This window comes from Sorex araneus, chromosome 3 (genome assembly GCF_027595985.1).
Source record: "Sorex araneus isolate mSorAra2 chromosome 3, mSorAra2.pri, whole genome shotgun sequence".
In the NCBI taxonomy this organism is placed as follows: domain Eukaryota; kingdom Metazoa; phylum Chordata; class Mammalia; order Eulipotyphla; family Soricidae; genus Sorex; species Sorex araneus.
The window spans coordinates 88138120-88158770 of NC_073304.1; the positions used below are offsets into that span (position 1 = coordinate 88138120).

The window sequence follows — 20651 nt, forward strand, 5'->3', positions numbered from 1 at the left end:
ATAATCTAGTATAAATTATTTCATACAGTTGGGTTACAAAAATTAATATAGTAGTTACTTTTATCATTCTATAGGGTTACTATATTTAAATTTTATACTCTTTACATATATTCTAGCACTTATTTAACAATATATATATATGCATACATATACTCATCTGCCATCTTTATTCATATATACCTATTTGTGTATATAAATTATAATCATCTCAATTCTCATTTAGGTCCCATTTTCTTCAGAATCAGTTTTTCTGGGTCATATCTGGCAGTGCTCAGGGATCACTTCTGGTGGTGCTCAGGGGACCATTTGTGGAGCCAGAAAGCCAGAATCAGCCACATGCAAGGGCATTATCTGTGGTACTATTAGAATCAATTTTGTATGCCTGATTTAATTTTAATTTATTCTATTGAAGTTTGTGTAAACAAATGTAATAATAGAAATTCTAAAATGATGGCAGAAAACTCACTGAATTCAGGGAACTTCTCCCACTTCCCAAATGACAGAATGGGGATGACAGGGAAGCACACTGTGGGCGAAAACTTGTGCAAGTATAATGTCCCCTGTGCTACCGCCAGGAAAATACAAGAAATAACTAGGAGTGGGGTAGCACTGTAACACTGTCCTCCCATTGTGGGAAATAACTAGGAGTGGGGTAGTCTAGGGAATTCTCGGTCTGTGACCTATGGCCCTAACTCCTCTCTTCCCCAAACCCCCTTCCCCCTGCCCTCGCAAAACACACACACACACACACACACACACACACACACACACACACACACACACACACATATACACACACAATAACACAAACACACAGCTATTAAGCACATTTCTTGAGTTCTATGTTTCAGGATAATCTACATTGTGAAACTTAGATCTGAGGCAGGAATATGGTTTTGTAGTGTCTGGATTTGTTCATTAAAGGACAATGGTTTAGGTTATTTTTGGAATCAATATGATGAGCCAATTAGCATTACATTTAATACTAACTGATGACAAAGTAAAAGAAAAATTTTGAGACAACAAGGTTTCTGATTTGGCAATAAATAGAGAAGGAGAGAAAAGGTAACCAAGTGAATTTCTGTGAATCACACTAAACTACTAAGATAAGTAATTCTGTAAAATGTGCAATGTCAGCCATTCAGTATCCTGGAGAAAGACAAAACAGCTCCCTTCCTCATGCACCCCTACCAAATTGTGATAACTTTTTTAAAAAAAGGTAGTGAATAAGAATTTCTAAAATGGAAAATTAACTGTGTACTCACTAAAAAAAGCATGTTATGAGTAATCTGTATCCTGCTATAATATACATACCTGTCTATTTTGAAGTGCTCCAAATAGAGGTTTCCCTTCGTCTCCCAAGAGGTTTTCTCAAAGAATAAGAAAAACAAAAATAAATTCTAAATATTGCTGCAACTGTATAAATTCTAAAAACGGCTACAACTTGGTTTCTACAAAATAACTTTTTACCAATATTTCTGACCAGGTTATTTTTCACTTTTCTTCTTTAATATTTTGAGATAAATTCTACTCTAAAATTTCTAAGTTTTAAAGAAAATATTATAAAAGCAAATGCAGATCATTTACAATATTACTACTATAAGTAATAAAGCCCTACAGCAATCAATAAAGAATATAAGGATATATACAATATTCTGGATCATTTTTCTATCTTTTAACATTTCCCATGCAAAACCTTAAAAATATTTTATACAGTTAAAATGTATTATTTAAATAGCTAATACAAAAGAATCTTTGGTACATCTACACAATGGAAAACTATGCAGCTGTTAGAAAAGATGAAGTCATGAAATTTGCTTATAAGTGGATGGCCATGGATAGTATCATACTAAGTGAAATGAATCAGAAGGAGAGACAGACACAAAGTGACTGCACTCATTTGTGGAATATAAAATATCATAATATGAGACTAACACCCAAGGACAGTAGAGACAAGGACCAAGAAGATTAGTCCACGGTTGGAAGCCCTGCCTTATGAGCTGGGGTAAAAGGCAGCTGGGACAGAGAAGGGATTACTAAGTCAATGATGGTTGGAGGGATTGTTTGGGGTGGGATATGTGTGCTGAAACTAGATAAAGGACCAAACATGATGGCCTCTAATCTGTAATCTGTATTGCAAACCATAATACCCATAAGTAGAGAGAGAGAGCAAGAGGGCAATTATCTGCCATAGAGGTGGGGGAGCAGATGAATACTGGGGACATTGGTGGTGGAAAATGTACACTGGTGGAGGGATGTATGTTCAATCACTGTATGACTGAAACTAAACATGAAAGTTTTGTAACTGTAGCTCACGGCGATTCAATAAATAAATAAATAAATAAATAAATAAATAAATAAATAAATAAAATACAGAAGAGCCCAAATAAATAAATAATGCAGATACAAATAACTTCATTGTTCTAATAGGTGCTATTATTGAAGAATTATAACAGATTTATAATGAGAAAATGAATTTGAAAATACAAAAAAAAAGTATCAGAAATATCTTTTGCTTTGTTGGCCATGGAATTAATTGCTAAACTACTCTAATTTCACTGATTCTTGGAAGCGAAACATTTGAGTATGAAAAGCTTATTTCCTATTTTCTTTTTCTTATGTATACAGAAATGAAAGGTACTTTTTCTTTATTCCTTAACTGCTATTCATAATTATGCCAACATACCCTGTACCTATCTTTTTATATCCAAAGGCAATAAGCTAGCTGCTTATGCACCACAAATAAAGTACAGCATTATGTTACTGGATGGAAGAACCACAATAGTAAACACAATATAACCCAATGCTAGTCTAATAGAACCTATTTACTATCGGTTACAGAGTCACAAATAAAGATTCTGTCTTTCTACACTGAATATCTAAGCTCTTTCAAGACAAAACCGTGAGCATTTCTATATTTAAGGTCTAACTATAAATTCCCAACTCTACAATCAGGAAAGGGTTTGTTAGCTACACAATGACCTCTCTCATATGTGGGGCTTAGAGATACACAGCGAAGTACAGACAAAGAGCCAAAGGCAACACAAACTGAGTTTGCGGAGGGCTGTTGAAAAGGAGGGATCTTTGGGACCCTGGGAGAGGGAGAACACTCTGATGGTAGACATGGGTGCTGGAATTATGCACACACAAAACTATCATTTATAGCATTGTAACTCATATTTTAATGAAAAAATTTAATGAAATCCCCTCCATCTATGTATGGTGGAGTGGGGGGAGGTATATCCAATTCTAAAGTCAAAGACAGTATTGTAAAATACTTAATTAAAACTTTGAAGGGCCTTTGATCATGGGTTCAAAACATGCTTTATATGTCTTATCAATTTGTTCTGATTCTATAATACTGAAATCTAATTTTTCCTATTTCTCATTTTAACTTTATTTATTTATATTTTTGGTAGCACCAGGGATAGAAATCAAGGTCTTATACATGCAAGGCAAGTGCTTTACCACAAAACTACATTTAATGTTCTTTTTATTTAATTTTAGAAAGTACATATGTCTGTATTATCTTTCTCCATGATAAAAGTCTCATAGGCTTGGAGGTGATTTCTAAAATCTGTTCACAGAGACTGATGCTGGCATGCAGAAGGTGTAATAAAAGCAGCAGCATTATGTTTAATTCAAATCATGAGCAGTCTTGTTTCAAAGATATGATTAAATGAAAAAAAAGTGGTAGATTCTATTGCAAGGGAATAGAATACATATAAGGAATCAAAGCTGGTTTAAAGACGATTTGATAGAGGAGGTGTTAGGGAGACACCTCAGTGGGCTGAATGCAGGCTCTGCATACAAAAAGGCCTGGGATCAAGCCCTGAGCACTACTAGGAGCAATATTCAAGCACTGAACTGGAGTAGCCCTCAAGTGTGGTCCAAAACAGAAACAACAGAAAAGAAAATATGGATAGAAAGAGTTCTGTAGTTTATTCTCTTTCATATAGTACTATATATTTATAATAAACAAATATAATAAACTAAAAATCTAAGTTCACAGCTAGAGTTTTCTTTCAACCACCCAACCCACAACTATATGGACATATAATTGACACAAACATTGCATCAATTTAAAGTGTACAGCATGTTAACTTCTTCCAATTTTCTATGAGAAGCTTTGAATCTCAGAAAAAATTTGACAGAAAAGGTTAGTTTTTTAGTTATTGCTTCACCTGTTTCTCGTGAACACTGAAGTCTTTCTTTTCCTTTTTTTTTTTTTTTTAAATTTTAAGTGCTGGGACTCAAACTTAGGGCTTTACACATGCAAGGCATGTATTTTACCACTAAGCCATATCACCAGCCCCCTTTCCTGTAAATTTTTAAGTGACTGGTTTCCTTTTCCTTTTTCCCTTAAAGTGCAAAATAAATAACAGTTATTGGATATTTCTGTAGAAGAAACCTCTTTCTTCTACAGGCTTTACCTATTGCCTGGACAGTAAAAGCACACGTGCTCCAGGTCATCATGGGGACTCGAGGATCCATTTCATCTGGAGGCATTTTCAGTCCAATTCTATAAATTGTCGTGGCAAAGAGAATGACCATTTCCTTGATGCTATTAGAATATTTTACTCTAAAAATAAAACAAGAGAAAGATACAATGAGTTAGTAAAGGGAGTAACCTACTGACGTGCAGAGAAGTTTAATTAGATATGAAAGCAACAATTTAACTCAATTTAACATAATCAACTGTCCTTTCTTAGAGACAAGAATCTCTAAATATTTATTCATTGAAGAAAAAACTGGAGGTCCAGAGAGACAGCTCAACAAACTGGGTCATACACTTTCACATAGATATGGTTCCTCAGATAGTCACTGAGCACCATCGAGAATGACCCAAAAACAGGAAAGTAAAACCAAAAAAGGAGCCTGGAGAATGATAGCTCAGTGGCTTAGAATGCCAATCTTGCAAGAGAAAGGTAAGTAGTTCAATCCCTGGTGTGATGATATGTGCTGCATGTGATTCTGGCAGCTCTTCAATCTGATCCCCTGTTCTGCAAGCACTTCCTGACTGCACTACAGCTAGATGTGTGGTAACTACAGACACAGGATATATGGCCTTCCCGTTAGCATCACTAGCAATTGTTAGTGATACCGAAAGCAGAGACACCACACAGGAAAGAAAAGATCTATACCCTTGGTAAACATGGATACAAAGACTCTCATTGATCCTAGGGGGGAAAGCAGTAGGTTTCTTATTCCCCAACTTTAAACTGTACTATAAAGCTGAAGTAATCAAAATAGTGTGGAACTGGAGTAAGGACAAACTTTCAGATCAATGGAATAGAATTTGGAATCCAGAGGCAGGTCCTCAGTTATAAGGATGGTTAAACTTTAATAAAAGAGCAAAAATGTATGAAGTGGAGTAAAGAAAATTTTTTCAATGAATGGTGCTGGGAAAACTGAGCAGTCACACACACAGACACACACACACACACACACACAACCTAATTCAGAGCCTTTTCTAGCACCATGCGCACAAGTCAAATCCAAATGAATTAAAGCCCTCAATATCAAACCTAAATCCGTTAAATTGAGGAAAACATAAGCAGATCACCCTATGACATTGAAGCTAAAGGCATCATTAAGGACTTAACACCACTGGCCAAAAAAATGAAAGCAAAGATATACAGGACTACATCAAACTAAGCATCTCTGTAGCACAAAAGAATTGATGACCAGAATAAAAACACACCCAACATGCTGGGAGGTAGTATTTGCCCACCACTCACAAGAAAAAGGGTAAATGGGGTCTAGAGCAATAGCACAGCGGGTAGGGCGTTTGCCTTGCACCAGCCAACCCAGGTTCGATTCCCAGCATCCTATATGGTCCCCTGAGCACTGCCAGGGGTAATTCCTGAGTGTAGAGCCAGAAGTAATCCCTGAGCATTGCCGGGTGTGACCCAAAAATAAAAAAGAAAGAAAGAAAGAAAAAGAAATAGAATATCTAAGTTATATAAAGCACTGGTAGAACTTTAAAACATAAACCAAACAATAAAAAAATTCCAAACCTATCAAAAGGTGGGGCAAACTGAATGAGATGAGCAAAATGAGATGAACATAAACTTTCTCAAAGATGGCCAAAAGGCATATAAAAATACTCCGCATCACTTATCATCAGGGAAATGTAAATCAAAACACCAATCATATATCATCTATACCAGTCAGACTGGCACACATCAAGAAAAAAAAAGCCAGAAAATTAACCAGTGTTGATATGAATATGGGTGAAGGAGACCCCCATTCACTGCGGTGGGAATGCCTGCTGCTCTAGTCCTTTTGGAAAATAATATGGACACTTATCAAAAAACTAGAAATTGAGCTTCTATATGACTCAACAATATCACTTCTTGGCATCTTATCCAAGAGCCGGACCCAAAAACTCTATTCAGAAAGACATCTGCACTCCTATGTTCATTGCAGCACTATTTACAAGTAGCCCAAATCTGGAAACAGTCCAAGTGTCCAAGAACAGATGACTTGATAAGGAATCTATGGTACGGGCCAGATCAATAGTATAGCAGGTAGGGTGTTTGTTTGTCTTGGACACAGATCCCCGGCATCTCACATCCCGAACATTGCCAGGAGTAACTCCTGAGTATCGCTGGGTGTGACCCCAAAAGCCAAAAAAAGTTAAATAAATAAAAGGGAAACTATGATACATATACACAGTAGAATAAAATTAGATGTAAGAAGAAAAAAATCATGCAATTTGCTGATCTGGGGAGTATCATACTGAGTAAGGCTAATCAGGAGGAGAGGTATGAAGAATGACCTGTCTCAAAAGCAGGGTATAAAGAAACATATCAGTAGGTGAACAACAAATGCCCAAAGGCCAGAGACACTGAGAACTGGTCTCCAGTAAAAAATCTTCACACAGGGGATGGAAAAGAAGAGGGAAGAGGACAGGTCAGGGGACACTGGAGAAACAGTGGAGGGAAATGGTCACTCTGGTGGAGGGTGTGATTATGGAATGTGTTATACAAGAAACCCTATCAGCAATAGTATTATAAACAATGGTGACTAAAATAAAACTTAAAAATTATTTCCTATGAAACAATAGTGTCATTCCCTATAAAAGATGTAAATGGTAATAGTAAAAGGATCCAGACCCAAATTAAACAACAAACTGGATAGAAAGGGTAAACATAGAAAGGAAAAGGAAACAAAATTCTGATCTTATATGTTATCATGTCTGAAAAAGAGACCAAGAAGTACTTCTGTAGTGATAGGAATATGTATGTGTATGACAATACCATGTTATTGGAGTGGTAACTTCTTGTTTTTGTTTTTCTGAATTTACTCTTTTTCTTGCGGGGGGGGGGGGGGAAAGAGGAGGGTCTCATAAGTAGTGCTCAGGAGGCTCAGGAGCCCCTAGAAGCAATTTCTGGTAAACTAGACAATGTCAAGGGTGATTTCTAGGGTGATTCTCAGGGAACCTGTGGTGTCAGGGATTGAACTAGAGCTGGCTACATGCAAGGAAATAAACTTAACCCCTTTTCTATCTCTCTGGTTCCTGAACTTACCCTTTCTGTTGGTTATTTTTGGTTATATTGGGTGGTGCTCAGGATTTACAAGGGACTCAAGTACCGGGGATAAAACCCAGGTTGGAGCATACAAGGCAAATAGCCTACCTGCTAAACTATCTCTCAGCAACCTCAGTCCCACCCAACTTACATTTTAAACAAGAATTTTACATAGCAATGGAATATCTGAAAGAAATCTATTCCAATTAATATTCATTAAACAATAACATAGTTTAAGTACATTATACTTTCAGTGTCCTCACATATCTTTCCAATAATCTAAAACATTAGTCACTGCTCAATTTACCAAATAAAATTAAGGTGAGCAAGGGGCATGATGTTTTTCTGAGCCTTTTCAAAAGTTACAGAGCAGGGGCTGGAGTGATAGCACAGCAGGTAGGGCGTTTGCCTTGCACGTGGCCGACCCGGGTTCAAATCCCAGCATCCCATATGGTCCCCTGAGCACCGCCAGGGGTGATTCCTGAATGCATGAGCCAGGAATGACCCCTGTGCATTGCTGGGTGTGACCCCCCCCCCAAAAAAAAAGCAAAAAAAAAAAGTTACAGAGCAAATATGATGTGACTCAGTTTTTAAAATTCTGCTCTCTGGTATGTTGAACTACACAGAGATGGCATTTTTGTTGGTCAAAAGTGGTTAATTATTGACATGATTCACCATATTAATCTTTTTTTTAATCACCGTGAGACACACAGTTATAAAGTTGTTCCAGTCATACAATGTTCCATCATCCATCCTTCCACCAGTGTACATTTCCCACCACCAATATCCCCAGTATCCCTCCTGCCACCTCAAACCTCCAGCCTGCCTCTATGGCAACACTTTTCTTTCTTTTTTTTTTCCTTTACTTCCACTGAAAGATTTTTTTTTTTAATTTTTATTTTTTAATTAGTGAATTACCACGAGGGAACAGTTACAGATTTACACATTTTCGTGCTTGTGTTTCCGTCATACAATGTTCAAGAACCCATCCCTCCACCAGTGCCCATACTCCACCACCAATGAACCCAGTATCCCTCCCACCCCCCAGTCCCATCCCTCCACCCCATCCCGCCTTCAAGGCAGGGCATTCCCTTTTGTTCTCTCTCTCCTTCTGGGTGTTATGGTTTGCAATAGGGGTATTGGGTGGCCATCGTGTTCAATCTATAGTCTACTTTCAGCATGCATCTCCCTTCCCGAGCAGGTTCTCCAAGCACATTTTACTTGGTGTTCCCTTCTCTCTCTGCCTTTTCCCTCAGCATGTAAGGCTGGCTTCCAAGCCATGAAGCCAAGCTCCTGGTACTTATTTCTACTATTCTTGGGTGTTAGTCTCCTATTCTGTTATTTTATATTCCACAGATTATCGCAATCTTTCTATGTCTGTCTCTCTCTTTCTAACTCATTTCATTTAGCATGATACTTTCCATGTTGATCCACTTATATGCAAAATTCATGACTTCATCTTTTCTAACAGCTGCATAGTATTTCATTGTATAGATGTACCAAAGTTTCTTTAACCAGTCATCTGTTCTCAGGCACTCGGGTTTTTTCCAGATTCTGGCTATTATAAACAGTAATGGCAGCACTTTTATTTCTTTCTCTCTCTCTCTCCTTCCTTTTAACCATTTTTGATCTATTAATTAATCTATTAATTAATCTATTATTACAAACCACTTACTATAAATAAAGCTTCTGGATAAGAAATAAATAAGATAAATTGGAAAAAGCAACAATTTTATCAGCAAGAAATACGATCTGTCACTCATTTATACAACAATTTAAAATTTTTTACTCATTATTTATATACTTACGAGGACTGGACTCCAAAACTCAGAATAGAATGGAATTCAAAAGTTGAATCACCCATTCCTTGATTAAACAGAACTGGAATTGCTGGAATTTCTCCTTAAAAATTAAAGGGAAAAAAATCTTGTTTATCCCATATACACTTTTGTAACTTTTAATAAAACTTAGAAACTCCCCATCAACATTTCCATTTTTAATGACTTTATACTACTCTATGAGAAGATAGCATACAGAAGGAAATGAGATCTGATGCCAAGCCGCTTAGGTTTGACTTCTCGTTCTACTACTTATTGTGAATACAACCATGGGTGAATATTAAAACCCCCCCCTAAGCACACACACACAGAACCTTCCAGTTATCTCTAAGACTTTATGCTTTTTAAAGAGTGAAGGACAGGGGCATTCCAAGGAGTGCTCAGGGGTCCCATGGACAACGTTCAGTGATACTTGGCCAGTTAGGTGCTTGCCTAGTGATACAATGCTATTCGGTAAGGTAGTAGTTGGGGACTATCAGGACAACCTCTTTTAGTGCCTGTTGGGGCCTGTGGGTGTCAGAGCTTAGATTCTGCGCCTGGCACATACAGGGTATGCATTTCAACCCTTTGAGCTATCTTGGTGGTCCCTACTTTAAACTTTTTGACTAAAAGTTCAATATTAAAACATTTCAAAAAGGTATTTGATCAACTGTTTTCCTTCAGAGTTAGCTCAGTTTTCTGGTTCTTTGTATGAGAAGTGATTTTCAGTTGTATCTTGGATACTTCTTTGTTTTGTTTTTGTTTGGGGGCCACACCTGGCAATGCTCAGGGGTTACTCTTGGCTGTACACTCAGTGATTACTCCGGGTAGTGCTCTGAAAACCCTCTAGGATACCAGAGATTGAACCCAGGTAGGCCTGGTGCAAGGCTATGTACTATCTCTTCTGCCCTATCTTGGATATTTTGCATATTACATTGTGAGGTTCTTAGTTCCTACTAAATTCTCTGGGAAAAAAAAACTATTTTGTATAATTAAATAATCAGTCTCCTAGGCTTCATAAGTTCAGTCTCACTGTCTGTGAGTATGGCTCCAATGTCAGTTTTCAGAGCCTGTATTATGTTATTTGAGTCTGTTGGTACCTGGACTACACAAAAATTATCTGAAATTTTGGTTAGCGGTTTAATGCTGTTTCAGTTTCAAAGCCCATGCTATGCTTCTTTTTTTTTTTTTTTTTGGCTTTTTGGGTCACACCTGGCGTTGCACAGGGGTTACTCCTGCCTTATGCATTCAGCAATTACTCCTGGCAGTGCTCAAGGGATCATATGGGATGGGAATCAAACCCGGGACGGCTGCATGCAAGGCAAATGCCCTACCTGCTGTGCTATCACTCCTGTCCCCATGCTGTACTTTTGTGGGCCTGTTCTACACATGCACAGCTTAGAGATAGTCCAGGACTTATGAAAAATATGAGCTTATTCTCCTCTCTCTAGTGTCAAGGCACCCTCATCCCACAAATATGCTCTGGTTTCAACAGGACACTTATTTCTCCCAGCTTCCCTAGTCAAAATGACAAGCTTCAATTTTAGTTTCCTGTACTATCAGATCCATGTGACTGAGGTGAAGGAAACCCTTCACTGGGTAAAAACAGAATAAAATAATGAAGCTTCAGCCAGCATTCCTTTGAAGACAGGGTTCTTTTGTTAGAGAGGCTTAGTTTCCTTGAGATTTTTAGGATGTCCGAATAGTCATGATAGCAGTGAAACTCCATAATTAGGGCTGACCTTGGAAGAAGGCCATAGAGAGGGAAAAAAAATCAGTAACTTCCTGTACACTTCCTAGCCCTAAGGAGCTTCTTTTTTCAAAAATTATTTTTATTTTATTTTTTATTTTTCCTAAGGAGCTTCTTTACCCAGTCTTGTAGTAAGAAAGAGGGTATATTTCTTTTTTGTTGTTGGTTTTTCTTTTTCGTTGTTTTTGTTTGTTTGTTTGTTTTGGCCACACCCAGTGGTGCTCAAGGGTCACTCTTGGTGATGCTACAATTGCACATGCAGTGCTAGAGACTGAAATAGAGTTGGCTGAGTACACAGCAAGTACCTTAACCTCTGTGCTAGCTCTCCAGTCCCACAAAGGTATATTTCTCGTACTTTCTTTGCTGTTCTGTGAACTTTTGCTGTTCACAGAACTCTTTTTCCCCCCTATAGTCTATTGATTTAGGTTACTTTAAGGCCAAAGCTGGGAAATAAAAGAGGAGGAAAACAACCCAGCAAATACACTGTTGTACTAACTAATTCTCTAAATTTAGATATCCCACCCCAATCTGCCTACCACTGTTTACTTCTCAGAGTCTTTAGGTTGGCTTAACTCTCAAATAAAGAATGTATATGTATGGGCATATATAAATTTAGTTGTTTTGATATTAACACATTAATGACATTAGTAATAGTTACAATATTTATATAGCATTTAGTATGTGCAATGCAATGTTCTACTTTGCATAGGTTAACACAATCCTTGAATCAATGAAATTGGTACTATTACTATCTGACTTTGCAAATAAGAAAACTGAGGTACTGAGAGTTCTGTGACTTGTCCAGGAACACTTAGATAATAGTGACAGATGTAAATTTTCAATCCAAACAGTGTGACTCCAGATTAATCACTGCCTATACTGGCTCTCACTACAAAAAGAAATCACTAAATCAAGTAAAATTATTTAGGCCAGTCTTGGCGTCAAAAAGAAAAATCTCTACTGGGGGTCCAGGAAGAGAGATCAAGTGTTAAAGCAGGTGTCTAGCATGTTTGAGATCCTGGGTTTGATCCCTGGCACCATGTGGCCCCTAAGGACCACCAGGTATGGCGCTGGTAGCCCCCAAGTACCACTGGTCTGGACTTTGATAGAAGAGGACTCTTTTTTTAAAAAATAAACCTCTATTTCTGGTATTCAACAAACCTGTATTTGCAAACCATATTTTATTTATGTAGCACTGTAGCACTGTTGTCCCGTTGCTCATTGATTTGCTCAAGCGGGCACCAGTAACATCTCCATTGTGAGACTTGTTGTTATTGTTTTTGGCATATGTGCTTATAGAAAATAGATATAGGATATTCAGAATCAAACTCAGGGCCTCATACATGTGAAGCATGTTTTCTACCAAGGAGCTATATCCCCAGTCTGAGCAAACTACAGTTTAAAGCAATAATAACTTTTTTTTTTTTCCTTTTTGGGTCACACCTGGCGATGCACAGGGGTTACTCCTGGCTCTGCACTCAGGAATTACCCCTGGCGGTGCTCAGAGGACCATATGGGATGCTGGGATTCGAACCCGGGTTGGCCGCGTGCAAGGCAAACACCCTACCCGCTGTGCTATCACTCCAGCCCCAAAAGCAATAATAACTTTTTTCAAAAAAATTTTGAGAACTCTGACACTTAAACACAGATAAATGTAAAATAATTCTTAGCGAACCTTTTGCATGTTTCATATTATAACCTGATATTCTGGCCAGAACAGTCTGCATCCATCGTGCCAGGGTCAAAAATTGAGCAACAGCTTCTGTATTCTCACTGAAAAATGATATTTAAAAATTATTAAAGCCATTTGTACAAGGTCAAATAAAAAGCTGAACTTGAGTCTTTCTCTGGATAAACAGTTGTAAAAAAAAAGTAAGATTCCTCCCAATTAACTTCTTATACCACAGACACATGTGTCTAAAACTGCAGTTTTGGAAGTGAGGGAAATTAAAATAGTACGAAGATTAAACTCATATGCCCATCAACCACAAGTGTTAAAGCAGAGCAAATGGACATCACCTGGACTATTTCAGTAGACTCACTGTTTTCACTGTTTCCACAATGGTATTTCATTATTATTTATTCATTATTCAACAGCCAAAATGTATATAAGATCATACCATTTCCCTGTTTAAAATATTCAATTATTTCTCATCAAACATAAAATTCTAACTTCTAATCTTAACTCATAGTCCTTTTATTTTCTGGCTCTATTGCTGCTTTCTTGCGTGCCTCCAATGTGCTGCTTGGGCTCCTACCTCAGGGTTTAGTGCCTGTGCTTGGAATTCTCTTCTTGCAGAGAATGGCACTGCCTACCCTTCATTTCATTCAGATCTGTATTCCTATGTCAGCGTCTCCTGATGACTCTGTCTATAAATATCCTCATGCATCGGTCTGCCTCTAGCTCTTAACCCTGCTGCTTTAGATTTTTCATAGTATTTCTCACTACTCAACATTCTGTAGTTATGTATTTATTAATGGTCTCTCTGGGAAATAAATATCATAAGGGCAGAGACTTGATCCAAACTGTTATAAAAAACCAAGGCGAGCCAGTAACAGTGTTATTAAAAAGACTATATAATAGGAATAAAGTTCAGTACCTAAGGAAAAAAAGTGTTATAATTACATATTTCAGATTCCAAACAACAAAGTTGTTATATTAAAATGACCATAGAGTGAAAAGAGCCTGAGTTATAACGACTAGAATCTAACTTTTAGAAGAATTGAAACAGCTTATTCTTAAAAACATCAAATAAAGAAGGTGCTAAATATTCTTTTAGAAAATAATTTAGATATTTAATATCCTGTGTGGGATACAACTATATAGAATCTGCTTGCATAAGATAACGAAAATTTTTGAAAGTCACTTTGTTCTATTATGGTTGATTTTACTATTGTCTATGATATAGTTAGGTAAGGCTATAAAGGCTACACCTTACCTAAATCAGAACTGGGCAAAAAAAGTGCCTGGATATATTTTACAAGTAAAACCTATACATTATCTCCAATTCTATTTTCTTGAACACATGGGATCATTTTAATCACTATTTCAGTTCTACACTGGGATAACTCAAATGGTCATCAGAAGGTGAATGGATAAGTAAATTACTATATATCCTTGCATTGGAAGAATAATTGATAAGAAGAAATTATTGATACATGCAGCAAAATGAGTAATTCTCAAAAACTAAGTGAAAGAAGCCATATCAAAGAGCACATAGTATTTGATTCCATTTGTATGGAATTCTAAGTCTTTAGTTAAAGCTAAATTCTCATTTAAAGATGGGAATAATAGTATATATTTCTTTAGATTATTGTATAATAAAATGTAAAAAGTACCTAGAATGTATTATTACAAAAATATAAAGAAGAAAAATAACCTTTCTGATGTTGCTCTCTTTCTAAAAATGATAATAGGGGCCGGAGCGATAGCACAGCGGGTAGGGCGTTTGCCTTGCACGCGGCCGACCCGGGTTCGATCCCCGGCATCCCATATGGTCCCCCAAGCACTGCCAGGAGTAATTCCTGAGTGCAGAGCCAGGAGTAACCCCTGAGCATCGCTGGGTGTGACCCAAAAAGCAAAAAAAAAAAAAAATAAAATAAAATAAAAAAATAAAAAAATAAAAATGATAATAAATAGGAGGAAATTTCCATATTACGTTATCTAATGAATTACAGACATAAACCAACTTTTACTGACTCTGCTTGTCAAACATAGTATCTTTACAATCTTGTTATAGAAATATTAAAAGTACTCTTATTTAATTATTTTGGTTTTGGTCCACAGCCAGCCATGCTCAGGGCTTACTCCTGACTCTGAATCCAGGGATCACTCTGGCAGGGCTTGGGGGACAAGATGAGAAGTCAGGGATAGATTCCAGATCGGCCATATGCAAAGCCCTATCTGCTATACTATACTCTGACCCTAAAGTGCTCTTATTAACAATTTTTTCAATAAAATTTAAGAGTATCACTAATAACTCACTGAATTTTAGAGAAAAATACTATAAAAATAGTATTAAAATATGCCCTAGTCATCAAGTAGCACAGTGAGAACAGAAATATACAATTATTAAAGCTGTCACAAAGATGAATAAAATTGCTGTGAAGTTCTATTTATAGATGATCAGAATATAAATATTAAAAGCAATTAAAAAATTCAAAATTATCCTAAAAATATGATCAACACAGTATTTGTATTAATTTTTCTAGTAAACATTATGTCATGTCTCTAAAACATAGTACCTGAAGAACAGAATACTTTAGATAGTACTTGAAAATAGTACCTGAAAAATAGAATTTTAGAAATAGTCATACAAAGAATGTTAGAGAACATACTCCAAATCACAACTCAAATGTGGCAAGGGACTAAATGTTTGGGTCTTCTCTTCTGTAAATGTGAAGATAGAGATCAAAGTACTGTTATTTTAATGGTAATTGATGTATACATAAATCATACAGGTTGGCATAACCTAATATTCTAGTTCTTTTAGAGACCAAATGTTGGTGTCTTTTAAAAGTAGAACACAAGTTATGAAAGAAAAGGTATTAATTTAAATAGCAAAAACTAGTAACATAACCAAAACAGGCATAAATGAAAACATTAACCAACAAATTAAAAAATTAACCAAAACAAAATTAAAATATACCTGTTCATTTTTTGAGGTTGCAAAGGAATAATGGGAATCACAGTATTGCACAGAGACTTGCAAAGAGGACAAAGATACTCTCCACTCTCCAAGTCAAAAAGGTCAACATGAATACGCTGCTGAGAGCTCAGTTGCACAGCCTCAAAATACCTGCAAAATGCCAAGCCATAGGTTTTTTTTAGAACTACACATATATCTTTGCTCTGATCCATTTAGGAAAGTTGGAATTTCAGCCTTCATAAATTCATTAGAATATACTTGCAAAAAAAATACACAAATTAAACTATAGAAGAATTAGGATGCTCATTTGGGTGGTAGGGGGGCAGACTGGAAAATATATCAGGACAGAGACAAATTTAAAATAGTTTACTAAAATAGTTCACTAAATTATAATTTATTTTCTGCCTTAATAAGGTGAAGATAAAGTATAAACAGTATTTCCCAAAGACCAACAGAAATAGTACTCATAAAACTTCTATGATAAGAAGTTTATGTATTTTAACCCAATGATAAAAGAGTAAAAAGTTCATACAAAAGGTTTCCCAGTATTATATTTCTGAACTTTGAACCTCTTCCAGAGTAGAACTAGAACCTATTGTCTTAACCTTTTCAGTCTATTTTGGGGGAGTGAGATTTTTATTGATTTCCTTAATTTATAAAAATACTAATAAAGAGAAACTAGTTTGTAGAAGAGCAAGTGTAAAGAAACAAAGAAATATTTAAGTCAATAACTTTACACACTGGAGCGATAGCACAGCGGGTAGGGAGTTTGCCTTGCATGAGGTGCAGCCGACCTGGGTTCAATTCCTCCGTCAGAGAGCCCGGCAAGCTACCCGTGGCATATTCGATATGCCAAAAACAGTAACAACAAGTCTCACAATGGAGACATTATTGGTGCTCGCTCGAGCAAATCGATGAACAACGGGATGACAGCTACAGTGCTACTTACACACCAATTAATTGCTAAGGGTGACAATATGAGTATCATGCAAACAAAATTAGTAATTAAAACTGTTTTAACTATTCACACCAAATAAGGAAGAAGACATGAGAAAACATGCCTTTTTGTGGCCTGTAGAGAACTTCAACATTCCTAGTTTCTTTCAAGAACATGTGGAAGGACAACTTACTTCTGCCAGCACACTGCATGCATTACATGACCACAGCTTCCTGTATAAGTTCCATATGCCAAATCTGGATCCATAAAAAGTGGGTCCAGAGTTTCTGGTATAGAAAAACAAAAATCAGAGGTATTACTTATCTCTCCCTAGTTAGAAAAAGGGGAAAAAGCAGAATATATATTCTTAATAGTAAATAAAAACAGGAAAATATAAAGCTGGACCGCTTGGTTTGATTTTACAATTAGTAGGGTTAACGACGACAACTTCCATTTTTTTCTTTATTTTTGGTCAGAAAAGTTTAAGTCACTATGAACTACAAAGTTATTCATGATTGGGCTTGGGAATACAATGTTTCTATTACAGTCCTTCATGAGTGTCCATTTCCCTCCATCCCACCCACCTGCCTGTCTCTAAGAGAGACACTTTATAAAAATAACTTAAATAACTTTCCACACAGTGGTGGAAAAGTACTGTTGCTAATAGAGATTTTTTTCAATTTTATACTTTTACTTTTTTTTTTTTTTGGCTTTTTGGGTCACACCTGGTGATGCACGGGGGTTACTCCCGGCTCTGCCCTCAGCAATCACCCCTGGCGGTGCTCAGGGGACCATATGGGATGCTGGGAATCGAATCTGGGTCGGCTGTGTGCAAGGCAAACGCCCTACCCGCTGTGTAATTGCTCCAGCCCCTCCTTTTACAGATAAAAGTATCATCAGTTTTTTTTTTAATTCTTAAATTTTTTTTATAGACTTACAAATTTTCGTGATTATGTTTCAATCAAACAATGTTTGAGTACCATCCCTCCCACCAGTGTTCATTGTCCACCATCAATGTTCCCAGTGTCCCTTTCGCAACCCCCCGTCCTACCCCTTGCCTCTGTGGCAGACACATTCCCTCTTACTCTCTCCTTTTGAGTCTTATGGTAAGCAATATATGCACTTAGCAGCCATCATGTTGGGTCCATAGTCTTCTTTCAGCACACATCTACCATCCCGAACGATCTCTCCAGCTATCATTTACTTAGTGGTCTCTTCTCCATCCCATCTGCCCTTTCCCCCCAGCTCATGAGATGAGCTTGCAAGCCATGAGGCGATCCTCCTGGCCCTTATCTCTACTATCCTTAGGTGTTATTCTCCTATTATGTTACTTTATCTTCCACGGGTGGATGCAGTCATTCTGTATCTGTCCCACTCTTTCTGACTCATTTAGCTTAGCATGATGACTGGTTAAAGAAACTTTGGTGTATCTACACAATAGAATTCTATGCAGCTGTCAGAAAAGAATAAACCATGAAATTTGCATACAAGTGAATCAACATGGAGTGCCAGTAGAGTTTTATGCAGAACACTATACTACCTTTCACCCCTTTCTCTTACTCCCTGTTGAACACTTCCCTCCACCATTGGACAACTTCCTTTCTTAATTTATATTTTTATTCGAACATTACATTTAAAGTTGCATTACCTTGGTCACTGAAGTGATTCTGTGAAATTCTAGCACAATTAATTTTTGTAATATTAAGAGTAAACTGACTAATTTTAAGTGATGTTTAGGGTCATTCTAATCTAAGAGATAAAACACAACTATAATGGTTCAAAACCTGGTCTTTGCACTCTTAACTCATGATCAATGATGAAAAGTCACTTAATTTCTCTGCCTGAGTCCCATTATCTGCAAAATGGAGGCAACAGTGGTACCTAACTAGAGGTTTTTGTGAGGAGTGAGTTCATAAGGCACTTAATCAGTGTCTGGTATATGGCAAATGTTTTATTATTACTATTAATAAAAGGGTATTAAAAAGTAGCTAACTCCTGATGTAATACAAGAAGTACAATATATTACCAAACATTTGGCTTACTTTAAAAAGCCAAATGTTTGGTAATTTAAAAAGCAGCTAACTCCTGATATAATACAAGAAGTACAATATATTACCAAACATTTTGCTTACATTCTATAAAGAAGTTATTATCATTTTTAAAAAGGCAACTGACTAGTCTAGATTAAAATAGACTAAAAGAGACATAAAAAAAATAAAGCAATGCGCGAAACAGGCATGAATCCTGAGAGAAAAAAATTTAGATGAAAAAGACATTTTGTGAATCGAGGATAAGGGAGGGGCATGATATTTGACTATGGAATTTATATCAAGCAATTTAAAAAGCTAAATCATTAAACATGATAATGATCTGATCATTCTTTTATAAAATGTCTAAAAATATTCAGGGCTGAAAAAGTATGATGTATATATCCAACTTTTAAATGCTTTAGTAAAAAGAAATGGAGAGACAAACATCGAGAAATAAAAGCAACATGGTCATAAGCTAACAAAATTTTTAAAAAAATTCTTAATTGGAAAGAAAATACAAACCATGGGGCCAGATAGTGCAGTGGGTAGGGCTCTTGCCTTGTGCATGGCTCACCTCGGTTCAATCCCCAACATCCCATAGCCCTTTAGCACCACCAGGAGTGATCTCTGAGTGTATAGCCAGGAGTAAGCTCAGCATAGCCAGGTGTGGCCCAAAAACAAAAAGCAAAATCAACAAAGCTAAGATGGCATGTAGCAATCTAGAGTTGTCTAAAATATAGATAAACTGCAACCTGACCAATATGGCCAAATAAAATCTCAATTCCAAACTTATTGAAATATTACTTTTTCTAAGTATGTGAGTACAAAAAATTAAAAAGGATATTAAAAACACATACCTCCTGAGAGTTCTATGGGTTTTCCCCTGTTCTGGGTTAAGGAAGTAGATTTCTGGACACAGGCCGATAATACCATGGCATTATTTTCTATTTTCACCTCTTGTTCTTCTTGGCAGAGTATGCATGTCAGCACCTCCTTTTCAATAACAGATGGGCCTCGCTTAGGACCCAGAGCAATTCTAGAGTAGTCACTGACTGTTGGGGTGCTACCAAGAGAAACGACCAGAAATAAGGTCACTTATGTTTATATTTTGTTAGATTTTAAGATATCAGAAGAACTTTAAGAATAAAAAATAAAAATAATTAGCAAAAGTAACTTGAGTATGTACCTTGTAACTTTATTTTTAATCAATTTATTTGCTTATAAGAAAATAATTTTATGCTCGGTAATTGAAAATACAGGTCACAATATGTGTGGTGAAATTATACTTACCTTTTTGTACCAAGGAGCTAGATTATCTGATATCTTTCTGTTTATAAAATGTACAAATAAGAAAACCTTTAAAGCATAAGGAGTAAAAGATAAAAACAAAAAATTCTATAACCGCCATGATATTTTCTTTTAGTCTATTTACAAAATTTTGTTATATAATTAATCATATAAGCTTATAAATTAGCATATAAGCTTACATCACTTTATTCATTTATATCTTATTTTCTCATCACTAAAATTTACAAAGAAACATTATTTTTTAAAAGGCTGCATTGAGGGCCAGAGAGATAGTACAGTGGATTGGGCATTTGCCTTCCTTGCCTTGTCAACCAGAATCCCAGCAATCCATATAGGCCCTTGAGCACTGCCAGGAGAAGTTCCTGAGTGCACAGCCAGGAGTAATCGCTGACCATCACTAGGTGTGGCCCCCAAACCAAAAATAAATAAATAGATAAAAGGCTGCATGGGGGACGGAATGATAGTATAGTGGGTAAGGTGCTTGTCTTGCATGCAGCTGATCTGGGTTTGATCCCTGGCACCATATATGGTTCTTCAAGCAACAACAAGAGTGATTCCTGAATGCTGGGCCAGGAGTAACCCCTGAACACTCCTGGGTATGACCCAAACACCCCCACCCCCCAAA

The 20651-nt window shown here is 36.6% G+C and overlaps 1 protein-coding gene across 1 annotated transcript in view; it reads right to left on the reverse strand.

Moving 5' to 3' along the window:
• UBR1 (ubiquitin protein ligase E3 component n-recognin 1) overlaps positions 1-20651 on the reverse strand; it is a 154263-nt gene that overhangs the window by 34064 nt on the left and 99548 nt on the right. Inside the window, exons 30-36 of the mRNA XM_004609603.2 lie at positions 19576-19781; positions 16882-16975; positions 15752-15901; positions 12778-12875; positions 9344-9437; positions 4434-4582; positions 1315-1370 (exon numbers count right to left, since the gene is read on the reverse strand). Coding sequence (XP_004609660.1) covers positions 1315-1370; positions 4434-4582; positions 9344-9437; positions 12778-12875; positions 15752-15901; positions 16882-16975; positions 19576-19781 — 847 coding nt within the window. The remainder of the gene's footprint in view (positions 1-1314; positions 1371-4433; positions 4583-9343; positions 9438-12777; positions 12876-15751; positions 15902-16881; positions 16976-19575; positions 19782-20651) is intronic.